A 20144-nucleotide genomic window follows, 5' to 3' on the forward strand; every position below is an offset into this window, starting at 1 on the left:
CCCATTATATTGGTACAGTTGGTATGCCCCAGTTCACCAGTAGTGTAACCTCTACACACACCCATTATATTGGTACAGTTGGTATGACCCAGTTCACCAGAAGAGTAACCTCTACACACACCCATTATATTGGTACAGTTGGTATGACCCAGTTCACCAGTAGAGTAACCTACACACACACCCATTATATTGGTACAGTTGGTATGACCCAGTTCACCAGTAGAGTAACCTCTACACACACCCATTATATTGGTACAGTAGAGTATCCTCTACACACACCCATTATATTGGTACAGTTGGTATGACCCAGTTCACCAGTAGAGTAACCTACACACACCCATTATATTGGTACAGTTCATCATGTCTAATAGTAATAGGATTGGCAATCAACTGTTTTCTTCCCCCTCCCATCTTGTTTCCACTAGATGCTGTGTTTGTCTGAGGCCAGGCCCAACATCCTGGGTTTACAGTCTACCGTCCTCCTGGATGCATTAGAGACAGGTGGGGGGGGTTGGTTCTTCACTAAACTGTTTCTGCAGGAACTGATCCAGGGTCTGCTGTTATCTGACCACTCTTAACGGTTATAATTGAGCGTCAGGTAATCTGATCCTAGATGGGATGCTCCTCCTATCCCCTGGTCTTTGTCTAAAATGGATGCCACGACTCAGAGTTGTCTGTTGGGGACGGTGAGTCGATGTCGAGTGCAAGACAGAATACAACAGCTCCCCCCTCAGGTAAAAGAAGACTGTATTTTAGAGTCAGCGGCTCAACCTCCTTCATCTGAACTAGATCAGACAATCAAGGGCATTTCCATGGCAACTATTACTGAAGAACAAAGATGAGGAGATAGAAGGACCATCTGTTACTGAAGAACAAAGACCAGGAGATAGAATAATCATCTGTTATTGAAGAACAAAGACCAGGAGATAGAAGGAAGAACAAAGACCAGGAGATAGAAGGACCATCTGTTACTGAAGATCAAAGACCAGGAGATAGAAGGACCATCTGTTACTGAAGATCAAAGACCAGGAGATAGAAGGACCATCTGTTACTGAAGAACAAAGACCAGGAGATAGAAGGACCATCTGTTACTGAAGAACAAAGACCAGGAGATAGAAGGACCATCTGTTACTGAAGAACAAAGACCAGGAGATAGAAGGAAGAACAAAGACCAGGAGTTAGAAGGACCATCTGTTACTGAAGAACAAAGACCAGGAGATAGAAGGACCATCTGTTACTGAAGAACAAAGACCAGGAGATAGAAGGAAGAACAAAGACCAGGAGATAGAAGGACCATCTGTTACTGAAGAACAAAGACCAGGAGATAGAAGGAAGAACAAAGACCAGGAGATAGAAGGACCATCTGTTACTGAAGAACAAAGACCAGGAGATAGAAGCACCATCTGTTACTGAAGAACAAAGACCAGGAGATAGAAGGAAGAACAAAGACCAGGAGTTAGAAGGACCATCTGTTACTGAAGAACAAAGACCAGGAGATAGAAGGACCATCTGTTACTGAAGAACAAAGACCAGGAGATAGAAGGAAGAACAAAGACCAGGAGATAGAAGGACCATCTGTTACTGAAGAACAAAGACCAGGAGATAGAAGCACCATCTGTTACTGAAAATCAAAGACCAGGAGGAAGAAGGAAGAACAAAGACCAGGAGATAGATGGACCATCTGTTACTGAAGAACAAAGACCAGGAGATAAAAGGAAGAACAAAGACCAGGAGATAGAAGGAAGAACAAAGACCAGGAGATAGAAGGAAGAACAAAGACCAGGAGATAGAAGGAAGAACAAAGACCAGGAGATAGATGGACCATCTGTTACTGAAGAACAAAGACCAGGAGATAGAAGGACCATCTGTTATTGTATGGGATGAATCATGAATGAGTGGGAACATTTCTTTCACTATGGGATATGTTCTGTTTATTTTCAGACGTCTGTAGGTGATGTACACTGAGTGGACAAAGCATTAGGAACACCTGCTCTTTTCATGACAAACTGTCCAGTCCAGGTGAAAGCTATGATCCCTTATTGATGTCACCTGTTAAATCCACTTCAAATCAGTGTAGATGAAGGGGAGGAGACAGATTAAAGATGAAGGGGAGGAGTCAGGTTAAAGATGAAGGGGAGGAGACAGATTAAAGATGAAGGGGAGGAGACAGGTTAAAGATGAAGGGGAGGAGTCAGGTTAAAGATGAAGGGGAGGAGACAGATTAAAGAAGGATTTTTAAACCTTGAGACAATTGAGACATGGATAGTGTGCCATTCAGAGGGTGAATGGGCAAGACAAAAGATTGAAGTGCCTTTTGAACAGTATGGTAGTATGTCAAGAACTGCAACGCTGCTGGGTTTTTCACACTGAACAGTTTCCTGTGTGTATCCAGAATGTTCCACCACCCAAAGGACATCCAGCCAACTTGACACAACTGTGGGAGGCATTGGAGTCAACATGGGCCAGCATCCCTGTGGAACACTTTAAACACCTTGTAGAGTCCATGACCCTGACAAAATGAGGCTGTTCTGAGGACAAAAGGACGGGGGGGGTTGCAAATCAATATTAGGAAGGTGTTCCTAATGGTTTGTCCACTCAGTGTATGTGTGATCTTTTTACACTATGTAGTCTATATGTAGTCTATATGTAATCTCTATGTAATCTCTATGTAATCTATATGTAGTCTGTATGTAATCTATATGTAGTCTCTATGTAGTCTGTATGTAGTCTTTATGTAGTCTCTATGTAGTCTGTATGTAGTCTGTATATAATCTATATGTAGTCTGTATGTAATCTATATGTAGTCTGTATGTAGTCTCTATGTAGTCTCTATGTAGTCTATATGTAATCTCTATGTAGTCTGTATGTAATCTATATGTAGTCTGTATGTAATCTATATGTTGTCTGTATGTAGTCTATATGTAGTCTGTATGTAGTCTGTATGTAGTCTGTATATAATCTATATATAATCTATATGTAATCTATATGTAGTCTGTATGTAGTCTATATGTAATCTCTATGTAGTCTGTATGTAGTCTGTATGTAGTCTGTATGTAGTCTGTATGTAGTCTCTATGTAGTCTCTATGTAGTCTATATAATATATATGTAGTCTGTATGTAGTCTGTATGTAGTCTATATGTAGTCTCTATGTAGTCTCTATGTAGTCTGTATATAATCTATATGTAGTCTCTATGTAGTCTGTATGTAGTCTTTATGTAGTCTCTATGTAGTCTGTATGTAGTCTGTATATAATCTATATGTAGTCTGTATGTAATCTATATGTAGTCTGTATGTAGTCTCTATGTAGTCTCTATGTAGTCTATATGTAATCTCTATGTAGTCTGTATGTAATCTATATGTAGTCTGTATGTAATCTATATGTTGTCTGTATGTAGTCTATATGTAGTCTGTATGTAGTCTGTATGTAGTCTGTATATAATCTATATATAATCTATATGTAATCTATATGTAGTCTGTATGTAGTCTATATGTAATCTCTATGTAGTCTGTATGTAGTCTGTATGTAGTCTGTATGTAGTCTCTATGTAGTCTCTATGTAGTCTATATAATCTATATGTAGTCTGTATGTAGTCTGTATGTAGTCTATATGTAGTCTCTATGTAGTCTCTATGTAGTCTGTATATAATCTATATGTAGTCTCTATGTAGTCTATATGTAGTCTCTATGTTGTCTGTATATAATCTATATGTAGTCTCTATGTAGTCTGTATGTAGTCTGTATGTAATCTCTATGTAGTCTATATGTAATCTATATTACTCTATATATTTATCTTCCTCCTCAGACTCAGATGGAGAGTCATATTATATGTCCGTGGATGAGGAGCACCAACCCTCCGTCACAGAGGAGCTGACTGACGTACACTTCAAGTTTGAAGTCAGAGCGGTACGAATTGTTTTTTTGTGTATTTTTTTCTCTATAATGTTCAAATAACCCAATAATCAAAGCAATACATGTTTCTATTGGTGACCCCAGTGGGAGTCGAACCCTCAACTCTGGTGTTGCTAAAGCGCTATGCTCTACCAACCGAGCTACACAGGACCACTGTCTATAGCGCTATGCTCTACCAACCCAGCTACACAGGACCACTGTCTAAAGCGCTATGCTCTACCAACCCAGCTACACAGGACCACTGTCTAAAGCGCTATGCTCTACCAACCCAGCTACACAGGACCACTGTCTAAAGCGCTATGCTCTACCAACCCAGCTACACAGAACCACTGTCTAAAGCGCTATGCTCTACCAACCCAGCTACACAGGACCACTGTCTAAAGCGCTATGCTCTACCAACCCAGCTACACAGGACCACTGTCTAAAGCGCTATGCTCTACCAACCCAGCTACACAGGACCACTGTCTAAAGCGCTATGCTCTACCAACCCAGCTACACAGGACCACTGTCTATAGCGCTATGCTCTACCAACCCAGCTACACAGGACCACTGTCTAAAGCACTATGCTCTACCAACCCAGCTACACAGGACCACTGTCTAAAGCGCTATGCTCTACCAACCGAGCTACACAGGACCACTGTCTAAAGCACTATGCTCTACCAACCCAGCTACACAGGACCACTGTCTAAAGCACTATGCTCTACCAACCCAGCTACACAGGACCACTGTCTAAAGCGCTATGCTCTACCAACCCAGCTACACAGGACCACTGTCTAAAGCGCTATGCTACACAGGACCACTGTCTAAAGCGCTATGCTCTACCAACCCAGCTACACAGGACCACTGTCTAAAGCGCTATGCTCTACCAACCCAGCTACACAGGACCACTGTCTAAAGCGCTATGCTCTACCAACCCAGCTACACAGGACCACTGTCTAAAGCGCTATGCTACACAGGACCACTGTCTATAGCACTATGCTACACAGGACCACTGTCTAAAGCGCTATGCTACACAGGACCACTGTCTATAGCACTATGCTACACAGGACCACTGTCTATAGCGCTATGCTCTACCAACCCAGCTACACAGGACCACTGTCTAAAGCGCTATGCTACACAGGACCACTGTCTATAGCGCTATGCTCTACCAACCCAGCTACACAGGACCACTGTCTAAAGCGCTATGCTACACAGGACCACTGTCTAAAGCGCTATGCTACACAGGACCACTGTCTATAGCACTATGCTACACAGGACCACTGTCTATAGCGCTATGCTCTACCAACCCAGCTACACAGGACCACTGTCTAAAGCGCTATGCTCTACCAACCCAGCTACACAGGACCACTGTCTAAAGCGCTATGCTCTACCAACCCAGCTACACAGGACCACTGTCTAAAGCACTATGCTACACAGGACCACTGTCTAAAGCACTATGCTACACAGGACCACTGTCTAAAGCACTATGCTCTACCAACCCAGCTACACAGGACCACTGTCTAAAGCGCTATGCTACACAGGACCACTGTCTAAAGCGCTATGCTACACAGGACCACTGTCTATAGCGCTATGCTCTACCAACCCAGCTACACAGGACCACTGTCTAAAGCGCTATGCTCTACCAACCCAGCTACACAGGACCACTGTCTAAAGCGCTATGCTCTACCAACCCAGCTACACAGGACCACTGTCTATAGCGCTATGCTCTACCAACCCAGCTACACAGGACCACTGTCTAAAGCGCTATGCTCTACCAACCCAGCTACACAGGACCACTGTCTATAGCGCTATGCTCTACCAACCCAGCTACACAGGACCACTGTCTAATGCACTATGCTCTACCAACCCAGCTACACAGGACCACTGTCTAAAGCGCTATGCTCTACCAACCCAGCTACACAGGACCACTGTCTATAGCGCTATGCTCTACCAACCCAGCTACACAGGACCACTGTCTATAGCACTATGCTCTACCAACCCAGCTACACAGGACCACTGTCTAATGCGCTATGCTCTACCAACCCAGCTACACAGGACCACTGTCTAAAGCGCTATGCTCTACCAACCCAGCTACACAGGACCACTGTCTAAAGCGCTATGCTCTACCAACCCAGCTACACAGGACCACTGTCTAAAGCGCTATGCTCTACCAACCCAGCTACACAGGACCACTGTCTAAAGCGCTATGCTCTACCAACCCAGCTACACAGAACCACTGTCTAAAGCGCTATGCTCTACCAACCCAGCTACACAGGACCACTGTCTATAGCACTATGCTCTACCAACCCAGCTACACAGGACCACTGTCTAAAGCGCTATGCTCTACCAACCCAGCTACACAGGACCACTGTCTATAGCGCTATGCTCTACCAACCCAGCTACACAGGACCACTGTCTATAGCACTATGCTCTACCAACCCAGCTACACAGGACCACTGTCTAAAGCGCTATGCTACACAGGACCACTGTCTAAAGCACTATGCTCTACCAACCCAGCTACACAGGACCACTGTCTATAGCACTATGCTACACAGGACCACTGTCTAAAGCGCTATGCTACACAGGACCACTGTCTAAAGCACTATGCTCTACCAACCCAGCTACACAGGACCACTGTCTATAGCGCTATGCTACACAGGACCACTGTCTATAGCGCTATGCTCTACCAACCCAGCTACACAGGACCACTGTCTAAAGCGCTATGCTACACAGGACCACTGTCTAAAGCACTATGCTACACAGGACCACTGTCTAAAGCGCTATGCTACACAGGACCACTGTCTATAGCACTATGCTACACAGGACCACTGTCTAAAGCGCTATGCTACACAGGACCACTGTCTAAAGCACTATGCTACACAGGACCACTGTCTAAAGCGCTATGCTACACAGGACCACTGTCTATAGCACTATGCTACACAGGACCACTGTCTATAGCGCTATGCTACACAGGACCACTGTCTAAAGCGCTATGCTACACAGGACCACTGTCTAAAGCACTATGCTACACAGGACCACTGTCTATAGCACTATGCTACACAGGACCACTGTCTAAAGCGCTATGCTACACAGGACCACTGTCTATAGCGCTATGCTACACAGGACCACTGTCTATAGCACTATGCTACACAGGACCACTGTCTATAGCACTATGCTACACAGGACCACTGTCTATAGCACTATGCTACACAGGACCACTGTCTATAGCACTATGCTACACAGGACCACTGTCTATAGCGCTATGCTACACAGGACCACTGTCTATAGCACTATGCTACACAGGACCACTGTCTAAAGCACTATGCTACACAGGACCACTGTCTAATGCGTTATCATGTTATTGAGGTGTGTTTTTGGTGACGTTCTCCAGGTGCTGTTGGAGTTGACGCGTCAGGCTGACCAGGAGAACACGCTGTTAGCCCTCAGTGTGTCTCAGCTGGGAGCAGAGGGCAAGATGAGAACCTATGACCTCACCATCACCTCCTACCTCCGTAAAGTAGGCCTGGACTACTGTGAGATACGAGGTACCAGTAACCCTAACTAACTAACTAACACTAACCCCTGACCTATGACCTCACCATCACCTCCTACCTTCGTAAAGTAGGCCTGGACTACTGTGAGATACGAGGTACCTGTAACCCTAACTAACTAACCCCTGACCTATGACCTCACCATCACCTCCTACCTTCGTAAAGTAGGCCTGGACTACTGTGAGATACGAGGTACCAGTAACCCTAACTAACTAACACTAACCCCTGACCTATGACCTCACCCTCACCTCTGTAAAGTAGGCCTGGACTACTGTGAGATACGAGGTACCTGTAACCCTAACTAACTAACCATAACCCCTGACCTATGACCTCACCATCACCTCCTACCTCCGTAAAGTAGGCCTGGACTACTGTGAGATACGAGGTACCAGTAACCCTAACTAACCCCTGACCTATGACCTCACCATCACATCCTACCTCCATAAAGTAGGCCTGGACTACTGTGAGATACGAGGTACCAGTAACCCTAACTAACTAACACTAACCCCTGACCTATGACCTCACCATCACCTCCTACCTCCGTAAAGTAGGCCTGGTCTACTGTGAGATCAGAGGTACTAGTAACCCTAACCCCTGACCTATGACTTCACCCTCACCTCCGTAAAGTAGGCCTGGACTACTGTGAGATCAGAGGTACTAGTAACCCTAACCCCTGACCTATGACTTCACCCTCACCTCCGTAAAGTAGGCCTGGACTACTGTGAGATCAGAGGTACTAGTAACCCTAACCCCTGACCTATGACTTCACCCTCACCTCTGTAAAGTAGGCCTGGTCTACTGTGAGATCAGAGGTACTAGTAACCCTAACCCCTGACCTATGACCTCACCCTCACCTCTGTAAAGTAGGCCTGGTCTACTGTGAGATCAGAGGTACTAGTAACCCTAACCCCTGACCTATGACTTCACCCTCACCTCCGTAAAGTAGGCCTGGACTACTGTGAGATCAGAGGCACAGTAGGACCACAGTAGAGACTGTATCTGGGATTAAGTCCTCCACTTCAGTACAGCCATGGTAGTAGCAGCCCATGTAGGATGTAGACTGGGCCGTGGGATGTCTGTAAACAGGAAATCGCTATTATTTATATGAATGTCAACGTCCAACTGATTCTATCCCTCTATAACAGGGATGGGCATCCCCAGACATGATTAGTAATGAATGATGTTCATTTCCAGACTCCAATAACCAGCCTCTGCACCTGATCAGCTCCTCAGACAAGCACGGCTCAGACCTGCTCAAAGTGGAGTACACCAAAGTAAGTGGAGTTTTACTCACTGGGTTCTTTTGTCCAGTCACTCCTTCCTGTTGGTCTCAAATCGATATCTCCGCTCTCTCACTCTCACTCTTTCACTCACTCTTTCACTCACTCACTCTCACTCTTTCACTCTCTCTTTCACTCTTTCACTCTCTCTTTAACTCTCTCTTTCACTCTCTCTCACTCTTTCTCTCTCTCACTCTCACTCTTTCACTCTCTCACTGTCACTCTTTCACTCACTCACTCTTTCACTCTCTCTCACTCACTCTTTCACTCTTTCACTCACTCACTCTTTCACTCAGTCACTCACTCACTTTCACTCTTTCACTCACTCACTCTTTCACTCCCTCTCACTCTTTCACTCTCACTGTCACACTTTCACTGTCACTCTTTCACTCACTCACTCACTCACTCTTTCATTCACTCAGTCTTTCACTCACTCACTCACTCACTCTTTCACTCACTCACTCTTTCACTCTCACTCTTTCACTCTCTCTTTCACTCTCTTTCACTCTCTCTCTCACTCTTTCACTCTCTCTTTCACTCTCTCTTCTACTCTCTCACTCTCACTCTTTCTCTCTCTCTCACTGTCACTCTTTCACTCTCTCACTGTCACTCTTTCACTCGCTCACTCACTCTTTTACTCACTCACTCTCTCACTCACTCTTTCACTCACTCTTTCACTCACTCTTTCACTCACTCTTTCACTCTCTCTCTCTCTCTCTCTCTCTTTCACTCTTTCACTCACTCACTCTTTCACTCACTCTTTCACTCACTCTTTCACTCACTCTTTCTGTCACTCTTTCACTCTTTCACTCACTCACTCACTCACTCACTCACTCACTCACTCACTCACTCTTTCACTCACTCTCTCTCTATTGCATTTTGCCCAAGTTCACAAGCACGATATCTTATTTTAGAAAGAAAAATCCCAATATTTGTATCGTTGGGTCTCTCGTTCTATGGAAATCTTATATGAGCTAAGTGGTTGTTTTCTAGAGCAGGAAGTGTTTGTGAGTATTAACGACATGCTATCCCTTCCTACAGGCTGATATCAACGGGCCTAATTTCCAGACCACGTTTGACAACACTGAGCAAAACCTGAAGGTATGTGATATGAATTGGTAGTGTTTTTGTTGTTGTTTTTTTCTGAGTAACCAAGGTAACCGCTGATTTCTTATTGCGAAGGTATTTTGTCCCCCCCCCCCCCCCCCCCCCTAACACATCTCCTCATCACCATGTTTTGTTTTGCTCCACAGTATTTGTATAGAGCCAGTTCTATGTTAACCACTTCCTCAACCACTCTTCATGGTGCTTTCTAAGAGCAGGGTCCTTTCCAGGAAGCTGCCCTCTCGTTGGTTACCCAGCTACACATCTATAGAGGATGGAGTGAGAACAGGGTCCTTTCCAGGGTGCTGCCCTCTCATTGGTTACCCAGCTATAGATCTACAGAGGATGGACTGAGAGCATTTAGACTGAGAGTAGGGTCCTTTCCAGGAAGCTGCCCTCTCGTTGGTTACCCAGCTATACATCTATAGAGGATGGAGTGAGAACAGGGTCCTTTCCAGGGTGCTGCCCTCTCATTGGTTACCCAGCTATAGATCTACAGAGGATGGAGTGAGAGCATAAGAATGATTCAACCTGGCTATATTACAATTTTTTGAAGAGGGAGGGGGGGGGGGGGCTGCAGACGATATGAGGTCAACTGAATTCTCTGTAAATGAATAACCCTCCATCTAGAGCCTAGATAAGCCTGGATTATACTGTTTAAACTGTATGTTCAGCATTACATCCCTAAGACTTAGGACCGGTCTGATCCATATTTAATAACTATAAATCACATGTCCTCAGTAAGAGACTGCATGTCTGTCAGAAACACATTATAACGTTTCATTCAAATGTTAAATTAAAAAATACTAAAAACTATATAGAGAATCAGTTCTAATCAGTCCTCCTGGAATTCAGTCCTTAGTCTCAGTTCTTATCAGTCCTCCTGGAATTCAGTCCTTAGTCTCAGTTCTAATCAGTCCTCCTGGAATTCAGTCCTTAGTCTCAGTTCTAATCAGTCCTCCTAGAATTCAGTCCTTAGTCTCAGTTCTAATCAGTCCTCCTGGAATTCAGTCCTTAGTCTCAGTTCTAATCAGTCCTCCTAGAATTCAGTCCTTAGTCTCAGTTCTAATCAGTCCTCCTGGAATTCAGTCCTTAGTCTCAGTTCTAATCAGTCCTCCTAGAATTCAGTCCTTAGTCTCAGTTCTAATCAGTCCTCCTAGAATTCAGTCCTTAGTCTCAGTTCTAATCAGTCCTCCTGGAATTCAGTCCTTAGTCTCAGTTCTAATCAGTCCTCCTAGAATTCAGTCCTTAGTCTCAGTTCTAATCAGTCCTCCTGGAATTCAGTCCTTAGTCTCAGTTCTAATCAGTCCTCCTAGAATTCAGTCCTTAGTCTCAGTTCTAATCAGTCCTCCTAGAATTCAGTCCTTAGTCTCAGTTCTAATCAGTCCTCCTAGGATTCAGTCCTTAGTCGCAGTCCTAATCAGTCCTCCTAGGATTCAGTCCTTAGTCTCAGTTCTAATCAGTCCTCCTAGGATTCAGTCCTTAGTCTCAGTTCTAATCAGTCCTCCTAGGATTCAGTCCTTAGTCTCAGTTCTAATCAGTCCTCCTAGGATTCAGTCCTTAGTCTCAGTTCTAATCAGTCCTCCTAGAATTCAGTCCTTAGTCTCAGTTCTAATCAGTCCTCCTAGAATTCAGTCCTTAGTCTCAGTTCTAATCAGTCCTCCTAGAATTCAGTCCTTTAGTCTCAGTTCTAATCAGTCCTCCTAGGATTCAGTCCTTAGTCTCAGTTCTAATCAGTCCTCCTAGAATTCAGTCCTTAGTCGCAGTTCTAATCAGTCCTCCTAGAATTCAGTCCTTAGTCTCAGTTCTAATCAGTCCTCCTAGAATTCAGTCCTTAGTCTCAGTTCTAATCAGTCCTCCTAGAATTCAGTCCTTCGTCTCAGTTCTGATCAGTCCTCCTAGAATTCAGTCCTTAGTCTCAGTTCTAATCAGTCCTCCTAGAATTCAGTCCTTAGTCTCAGTTCTAATCAGTCCTCCTAGAATTCAGTCCTTAGTCTCAGTTCTAATCAGTCCTCCTAGAATTCAGTCCTTAGTCTCAGTTCTAATCAGTCCTCCTAGGATTCAGTCCTTAGTCTCAGTTCTAATCAGTCCTCCTAGAATTCAGTCCTTAGTCTCAGTTCTAATCAGTCCTCCTAGAATTCAGTCCTTAGTCTCAGTTCTTATCAGTCCTCCTAGAATTCAGTCCTTAGTCTCAGTTCTAATCAGTCCTAGAATTCAGTCAATAGTCTCAGTTCTAATCAGTCCTCCTAGAATTCAGTCCTTAGTCTCAGTTCTAATCAGTCCTCCTAGAATTCAGTCTCTTGGCGTGTCAAATTGCTGCAGAGGGAGTTACACAGTTGGGTTGAAGGTTGTTTAAGCTCCGCCTTAAAAAACAAAAATAGTGTTTTTTGAATCAATACTAGTCTTTGTGTTGGCACACGTCTGGTTTTCACTCAGCTATTTCAGAACCAACGTGAGGAAAACAGAAATCCATAATAATCTTAATGACATAGGTTAATCACTTTCCAGTCCTGTTTTACAGCACCGTTTCAGTGTGGTGGCTGAGAAGGTTACCGGTGTTTGTTGAGAGCTGAGAAAAGGTTATAGGTGTTTGTCAGAGACCTTAGTCATGCAGCCTTTGCCTTGGACACACACACACTCTCACACACACATACACTCCTCTCACACACACACATACACTCCTCTCACACACACACACACACACACACACACACACACACACACACACACACACACACACACACACTCTCACACACACATACTCTCTCTCTCTCTCTCTCTCCCGCTCTCTCTCATGGCCTTACACACTGTGCAGTGATCCCTGAATAGACTTGATGTTCTTGTTGCCAGGTTGATATCAAGTCATTATGGTATGGATGCTGGATGAAAGGCCACAGGTTTGCTGGATAAAATATACATATATAGGATAGGTTTTTTTCAGAAAATTATATCTTCCTTTTTTTAATATTAATAAATGGCTCCCATAATAGGTTCATGTTAATAACCAGTTCAAGGAAAGTCATTGTAGTATTAGGATTGTGGGATCAGCCGTATGACCCCAGTAGGATCCAGTAGTAGTTAGACTCGGTAGTTCTAGTAGGATCTTAGTAGTAGTTAGACTCGGTAGTTCTAGTAGGATCATAGTAGTAGTTCGACCCTAGTAGTAGGTATCTGTATTGATGTAGTTCTGTGGGATCCTAGTAGTAGGTATCTGTATTGATGTAGTTCTAGTAGGTATCTGTGTTGATGTAGTTCTAGTAGGATCCTAGTAGTAGGTATCTGTATTGATGTGTTTCAGTAGTTCTCTAGTAGGATCCTAGTAGTAGGTATCTGTATTGATGTAGTTCTAGTAGGATCCTAGTAGTAGATATCTGTATTGATGTAGTTCTAGTAGGATCCTAGTAGTAGGTATCTGTATTGATGTAGTTCTAGTGGGATCCTAGTAGTAGGTGTCTGTATTGATGTAGTTTTAGTGGGATCCTAGTAGTAGGTATCTGTATTGATGTAGTTCTAGTGGGATCCTAGTAGTAGGTGTCTGTATTGATGTAGTTCTAGTGGGATCCTAGTAGAAGGTATCTGTATTGATGTAGTTCTAGTAGGTATCTGTGTTGATGTAGTTCTAGTAGGATCCTAGTAGTAGGTATCTGTATTGATGTGTTTCAGTAGTTCTCTAGTAGGATCCTAGTAGTAGGTATCTGTATTGATGTAGTTCTAGTAGGATCCTAGTAGTAGATATCTGTATTGATGTAGTTCTAGTAGGATCCTAGTAGTAGGTATCTGTATTGATGTAGTTCTAGTGGGATCCTAGTAGTAGGTGTCTGTATTGATGTAGTTTTAGTGGGATCCTAGTAGTAGGTATCTGTATTGATGTGACTCAGTAGTTCTAGTAGGTATCTGTATTGATGTAGTTCTAGTAGGATCCTAGTAGTAGGTATCTGTATTGATGTAGTTCTAGTGGGATCCTAGTAGTAGGTGTCTGTATTGATGTAGTTTTAGTGGGATCCTAGTAGTAGGTATCTGTATTGATGTAGTTCTAGTGGGATCCTAGTAGTAGGTATCTGTATTGATGTAGTTTTAGTGGGATCCTAGTAGTAGGTATCTGTATTGATGTGACTCAGTAGTTCTAGTTGTATTGATTATGTATTAATATGTATTGGTACAGTTTTTAACATGAATGGTTGTATCTCCAGGTGGAGTTGTCATCTCTAGACTTTCTCCTCCACACCAAAGCGCTCCTCTCCACCATCAACTATCTGAACACAGCCGTACCCCAGGAGCTGACAGCCTCCAAGGACAGAGAGGCCAAGAAACAGGTGGAGAAGGCTGGACAGGGGAAGACAGGTATACATTATGCTATAATATACTATACTTTAATATACTACAATGTACTGTACTATAATTTACTATACTGTACTATAACATACTATACTATAATATACTATGCTGTACTTTAATATACTATACCATACTATAATATAATATTCTGTATAATATACCATACTATAATACACTATACCGTACTATAATATACTGTTCTATACTATAATATACTGTTCTATACTATAATATACTATAATATACTGTACTAGTCTATAATACAATATTACATACTGTAATATTCTGTACTACACCATACTATAATACACTATACCGTACTATAATATACTGTTCTATACTATAATATAGTATAATATACTGTTCTATACTATAATATACTATAATATACTGTACTATTCTATAATACAATATTACATACTGTAATATTCTGTACTATACCATACTATAATATACCATACTGTACTATAATATACTCTGCCATACTACAATATACTGTTCTATACCATACTATAATATACCATACTGTACTATAATATACTGTTCTATACCATACTGTACTATACCATACTACAATATACCATACCATACTGTACTGTACTATAATATACCATACCGTACTGTACTGTACTATACCATACTGCACTGTACTGTACCATACTGTATTGTACTAAACTGTACCATACTATATTATATATAATAATATACTTTTCTATACTTTAACATACCATACTATACCATACTATAATATACCATACTATAATACACTGTTCTATACCATACTATAATATACTGTCCTATACCATACTGTACTGTACCGTACTATATTATATATAATAATATACTTTTCTATACTTTAATACATCATACTATAATACACTGTACTATACCATACTATAATATACCATACTGTACTATACCATACTATAATATACCATACTATAATATACCATACTGTACTATACCATACTATAATATACCATACTGTACTATACCATACTGTACTATACCATACTATAATATACCATACTGTACTATACCATACTGTACTATACCATACTATAATATACCATACTGTACTATACCATACTGTACTATACCATACTATAATATACCATACTGTACTATACCATACTATAATATACCATACTGTACTATACCATACTGTACTATACCATACTATAATATACCATACTGTACTATACCATACTGTACTATACCATACTGTACTATACCATACTGTACTATACCATACTATAATATACCATACTGTACTATACCATACTATAATATACCATACTGTACTATACCATACTGTACTATACCATACTATAATATACCATACTGTACTATACCATACTGTACTATACCATACTATAATATACCATACTGTACTATACCATACTATAATATACCATACTGTACTATACCATACTGTACTATACCATACTATAATATACCATACTGTACTATACCATACTATAATATACCATACTATAATATACCATACTATAATATACCATACTGTACTATACCATACTGTACTATACCATACTATAATATACCATACTGTACTATACCATACTGTACTATACCATACTATAATATACCATACTGTACTATACCATACTATAATATACCATACTGTACTATACCATACTGTACTATACCATACTATAATATACCATACTGTACTATACCATACTATAATATACCATACTATAATATACCATACTGTACTATACCATACTATAATATACCATACTGTACTATACCATACTATAATATACCATACTGTACTATACCATACTATAATATACCATACTATAATATACCATACTGTACTATACCATACTATAATATACCATACTGTACTATACCATACTATAATAGACCATACTGTACTATACCATACTGTACTATACCATACTATAATATACCATACTGTACTATACCATACTGTACTATACCATACTATAATATACCATACTGTACTATACCATACTATAATATACCATACTGTACTATACCATACTATAATATACTGTACTATGCCATACTATAAAATACTGTTCTATACCATAATATAATGTAATATTCTGTACTATACCATACTATAACATACCATACTATAATATACCATACTATAATATACTGTTCTATACCATACTATAATAAACCATACTGTACTATAATATACTGTTCTATACCATACTATAATATACCAATCTATAATATACCATACTATAATATACTGTTCTAAACCATACTATAATATACCATACTATAATATACCATACTATAATATACCATACTATAATATACCATACTATAATATACCATACTATAATATACTCTTCTATACCACACTATACTATAATATACCAGTCTATAATATACTGTTCTATACCATACTATAATATACCAAACTATAGTATACTATAGTATACTGTACTATATTTAGTGTATGTTGGGCTCCACATGGCCATTAAAGACTAGTATTAACTCTGTTCTGTACCACTCTGTACTATATTTAGTGAATGTTGGGCTCCACATGGCCATTAAAGACTAGTATTAACTCTGTTCTGTACCAGTCTGTACTATATTTAGTGAATGTTGGGCTCCACATGGCCATTAAAGACTAGTATTAACTCTGTTCTGTACCATACTATAATATACTGTTCTGTACCACTCTGTACTATATTTAGTGAATGTTGGGCACCACATGGCCATTAAAGACTAGTATTAACTCTGTTCTGTACCATACTATAATATACTTTTCTGTACCACACTGTACTATATTTAGTGTATGTTGGGCTCCACATGGCCATTAAAGACTAGTATTAACTCTGTTCTGTACCACTCTGTACTATATTTAGTGTATGTTGGGCTCCACATGGCCATTAAAGACTAGTATTAACTCTGTTCTGTACCACTCTGTACTATATTTAGTGTATGTTGGGCTCCACATGGCCATTAAAGACTAGTATTAACTCTGTTCTGTACCACTCTGTACTATATTTAGTGTATGTTGGGCTCCACATGGCCATTAAAGACTTGTATTAACTCTGTTCTGTACCATACTATAATATACTGTTCTGTACCACTCTGTACTATATTTAGTGTATGTTGGGCTCCACATGGCCATTAAAGACTAGTATTAACTCTGTTCTGTACCACTCTGTACTATATTTAGTGTATGTTGGGCTCCACATGGCCATTAAAGACTTGTATTAACTCTGTTCTGTACCATACTATAATATACTGTTCTGTACCACACTGTACTATATTTAGTGTATGTTGGGCACCACATGGCCATTAAAGACTAGTATTAACTCTGTTCTGTACCACTCTGTACTATATTTAGTGTATGTTGGGCTCCACATGGCCATTAAAGACTAGTATTAACTCTGTTCTGTACCACTCTGTACTATATTTAGTGTATGTTGGGCTCCACATGGCCATTAAAGACTTGTATTAACTCTGTTCTGTACCATACTATAATATACTGTTCTGTACCACACTGTACTATATTTAGTGTATGTTGGGCTCCACATGGCCATTAAAGACTAGTATTAAACTCTGTTCAAATGTCGTTTCGTTGTCCTCCTCCTTCAGTGTCGAAAGGAGCGAAAAACAGCAATGTGTTGAACTTCAAGCTGTCTGCTAAGCTGGGTTCATTCCGTGTGGAGGTGTGTGATGACCGGCGGAACATCGCTGACATCACAATACAAGGTAAGACGTGACCAATCATCTGAAAGGAGAGGGTGGGGGGAGGAGTTATGCTGCTTATAAACTTACTTATCCAGTTTTGGAAAATGTCCTTCCAACGTTTATTTCAGTTATCTGTAGGTATCTGTATTGATGTAGTTCTAGTAGTAGGTATCTGTATTGATGTAGTTCTAGTAGTAGGTATCTGTATTGATGTAGTTCTAGTAGTAGGTATCTGTATTGATGTAGTTCTAGTAGTAGGTATCTGTATTGATGTAGTTCTAGTAGTAGGTATCTGTATTGATGTAGTTCTAGTAGTAGGTATCTGTATTGATGTAGTTCTAGTAGTAGGTATCTGTATTGATGTAGTTCTAGTAGTAGGTATCTGTATTGATGTAGTTCTAGTAGTAGGTATCTGTATTGATGTGACTCAGTAGTTCTAGTAGTAGGTATCTGTATTGATGTAGTTCTAGTAGTAGGTATCTGTATTGATGTAGTTCTAGTAGTAGGTATCTGTATTGATGTAGTTCTAGTAGTAGGTATCTGTATTGATGTAGTTCTAGTAGTAGGTATCTGTATTGATGTAGTTCTAGTAGTAGGTATCTGTATTGATGTAGTTCTAGTAGTAGGTAGCTGTATTGATGTGACTCAGTAGTTCTAGTAGTAGGTATCTGTCCTGCATGTGATTTACATACAGTGTACTTGACTTGACTGATCTGTCGTCAGGTATTGATGGGTCGGTGCTGGTCCAGGCCAAAGAGACAACGCTGTTCGCCAGGCTCAGGGACATAGTGGTGCTGGATGTCGACCCCAAAACCATCCACAAAAAGGTGATTTTTTTTTATTTAAAAATGACTATTGCATTGGTCCTGTCTCAGTTAACTCTACTTTTTCATTTAGGTACTATTCTTTATTTAACCAGGCAAGTCAGTTAAGAACAAATTCTTATTTTCAATGACGGCCTAGGAACAGTGGGTTAACTGCCTGTTCAGGGGCAGAACGACCTTGTCAGCTCAGGGGTTTGAACCTGTAACCTTCCGGTTACTAGTCCAACGCTCTAACCACTAGGCTACCCTGCTGCCTAGTACAGACCATTGGCCAACACCATGTTCTGTTATTACACACATCGTTAGTGAGCTGAGGGGGTAGTTTGTAGTAATGTGGTCTGTTTTAATTACAAGGGAGACTGTATCATTGTCATACTGTAATGTCCTGGTGTGATCCTGTAGGCCGTCTCCATCGTGGGCGAGGAGGTGTTCAGCTTTCAGATGTCCCTGTATCCCAGCGCTACGGAGGGAGAGGGTTACTCAGACACCTCCAAGGTGGACGGGAAGGTTACCATGAGGCTGGGCTGCATCCAGATCGTCTATCTGCACAAGTTCCTCATGTCTCTACTGGTGAGGAGGACCTCAGGGATGGGTATCGAGAGCTGGGCTCAATTCCGTTATCAATTCCAGATCAATTCAGGAAGTACACAGAAATTCCAATTATCTTCAATGCTTTTCAATCGGGATAAAATAAAATAAAAAAAATAAAAAAATGGAATTCAAGTGTTGTTTACTTTCTGAATTGAAATGGAATTGGGCCCAACTGGAGGACACGTTGAGACATCAACTTCCCCACTGAGTGGAACATGGTTTAATAGTACCTATGTCATTCATTTAGGAAATGTAGATCCGTGTATGAGGGTTATGTCTATGTGTCTTGCCATGTGCCAGTTCCCTACACGCGGATTAAGCCTATTTCCTCCACTAAAACGTACTTTTTAATGGAGATTCTCTCAAGGTCATGGTCTTAAATAGGTTTCATCTTGGTCCAGGAAACCAGCTCTTTATGTTACAGGGGAACGTTATGAGGATGTTTAGGTCGGTTTGAGTCCTTTCATGTTACCAGGAAGACTTAAAACATTATTTTAATTTCTGAGAGGCTGTTTCCTTTTTTTTACTGTTTGTATTTATCCTGTTATGTATTTGTTTATCTTTTGTATCTGAACTCTTTATTTTTCAATTTCTCCAGGTGTCAGTGTCCTCAGTATCTGTAAATCTGTGGTGTTTTCTCCAGGCCTCTTATAGCTATCAGTATCCTCAGTATCACTCTCCTTATGAGGTACAGTTTATGGCATGTTGTATAGCACTAAACTACAGATTATGGCACGCAGCACAGCACTAAACTACAGATTATGGCATGCAGCACTAAACTACAGATTATGGCATGCAGCACTAAACTACAGATTATGGCATGCAGCACTAAACTACAGATTATGGCAGCGCAGCA

At 40.9% G+C, this 20144-nt stretch overlaps 1 protein-coding gene across 2 annotated transcripts in view; it reads left to right on the forward strand.

Moving 5' to 3' along the window:
• The window catches only part of LOC110526849 (vacuolar protein sorting-associated protein 13C), a 219427-nt gene that overhangs the window by 75162 nt on the left and 124121 nt on the right, over nt 1–20144 (forward strand). For both annotated transcript variants that reach the window (XM_036981697.1, XM_036981698.1), the window contains 9 exons: nt 426–501; nt 3804–3904; nt 7281–7434; nt 8635–8714; nt 9762–9821; nt 14015–14165; nt 17778–17894; nt 18597–18700; nt 19100–19267. In XM_036981697.1, coding sequence (XP_036837592.1) covers nt 426–501; nt 3804–3904; nt 7281–7434; nt 8635–8714; nt 9762–9821; nt 14015–14165; nt 17778–17894; nt 18597–18700; nt 19100–19267 — 1011 coding nt within the window. The remainder of the gene's footprint in view (nt 1–425; nt 502–3803; nt 3905–7280; nt 7435–8634; nt 8715–9761; nt 9822–14014; nt 14166–17777; nt 17895–18596; nt 18701–19099; nt 19268–20144) is intronic.

The sequence above is a fragment of the Oncorhynchus mykiss genome, chromosome 6, assembly GCF_013265735.2.
Source record: "Oncorhynchus mykiss isolate Arlee chromosome 6, USDA_OmykA_1.1, whole genome shotgun sequence".
NCBI lineage: Eukaryota > Metazoa > Chordata > Actinopteri > Salmoniformes > Salmonidae > Oncorhynchus > Oncorhynchus mykiss.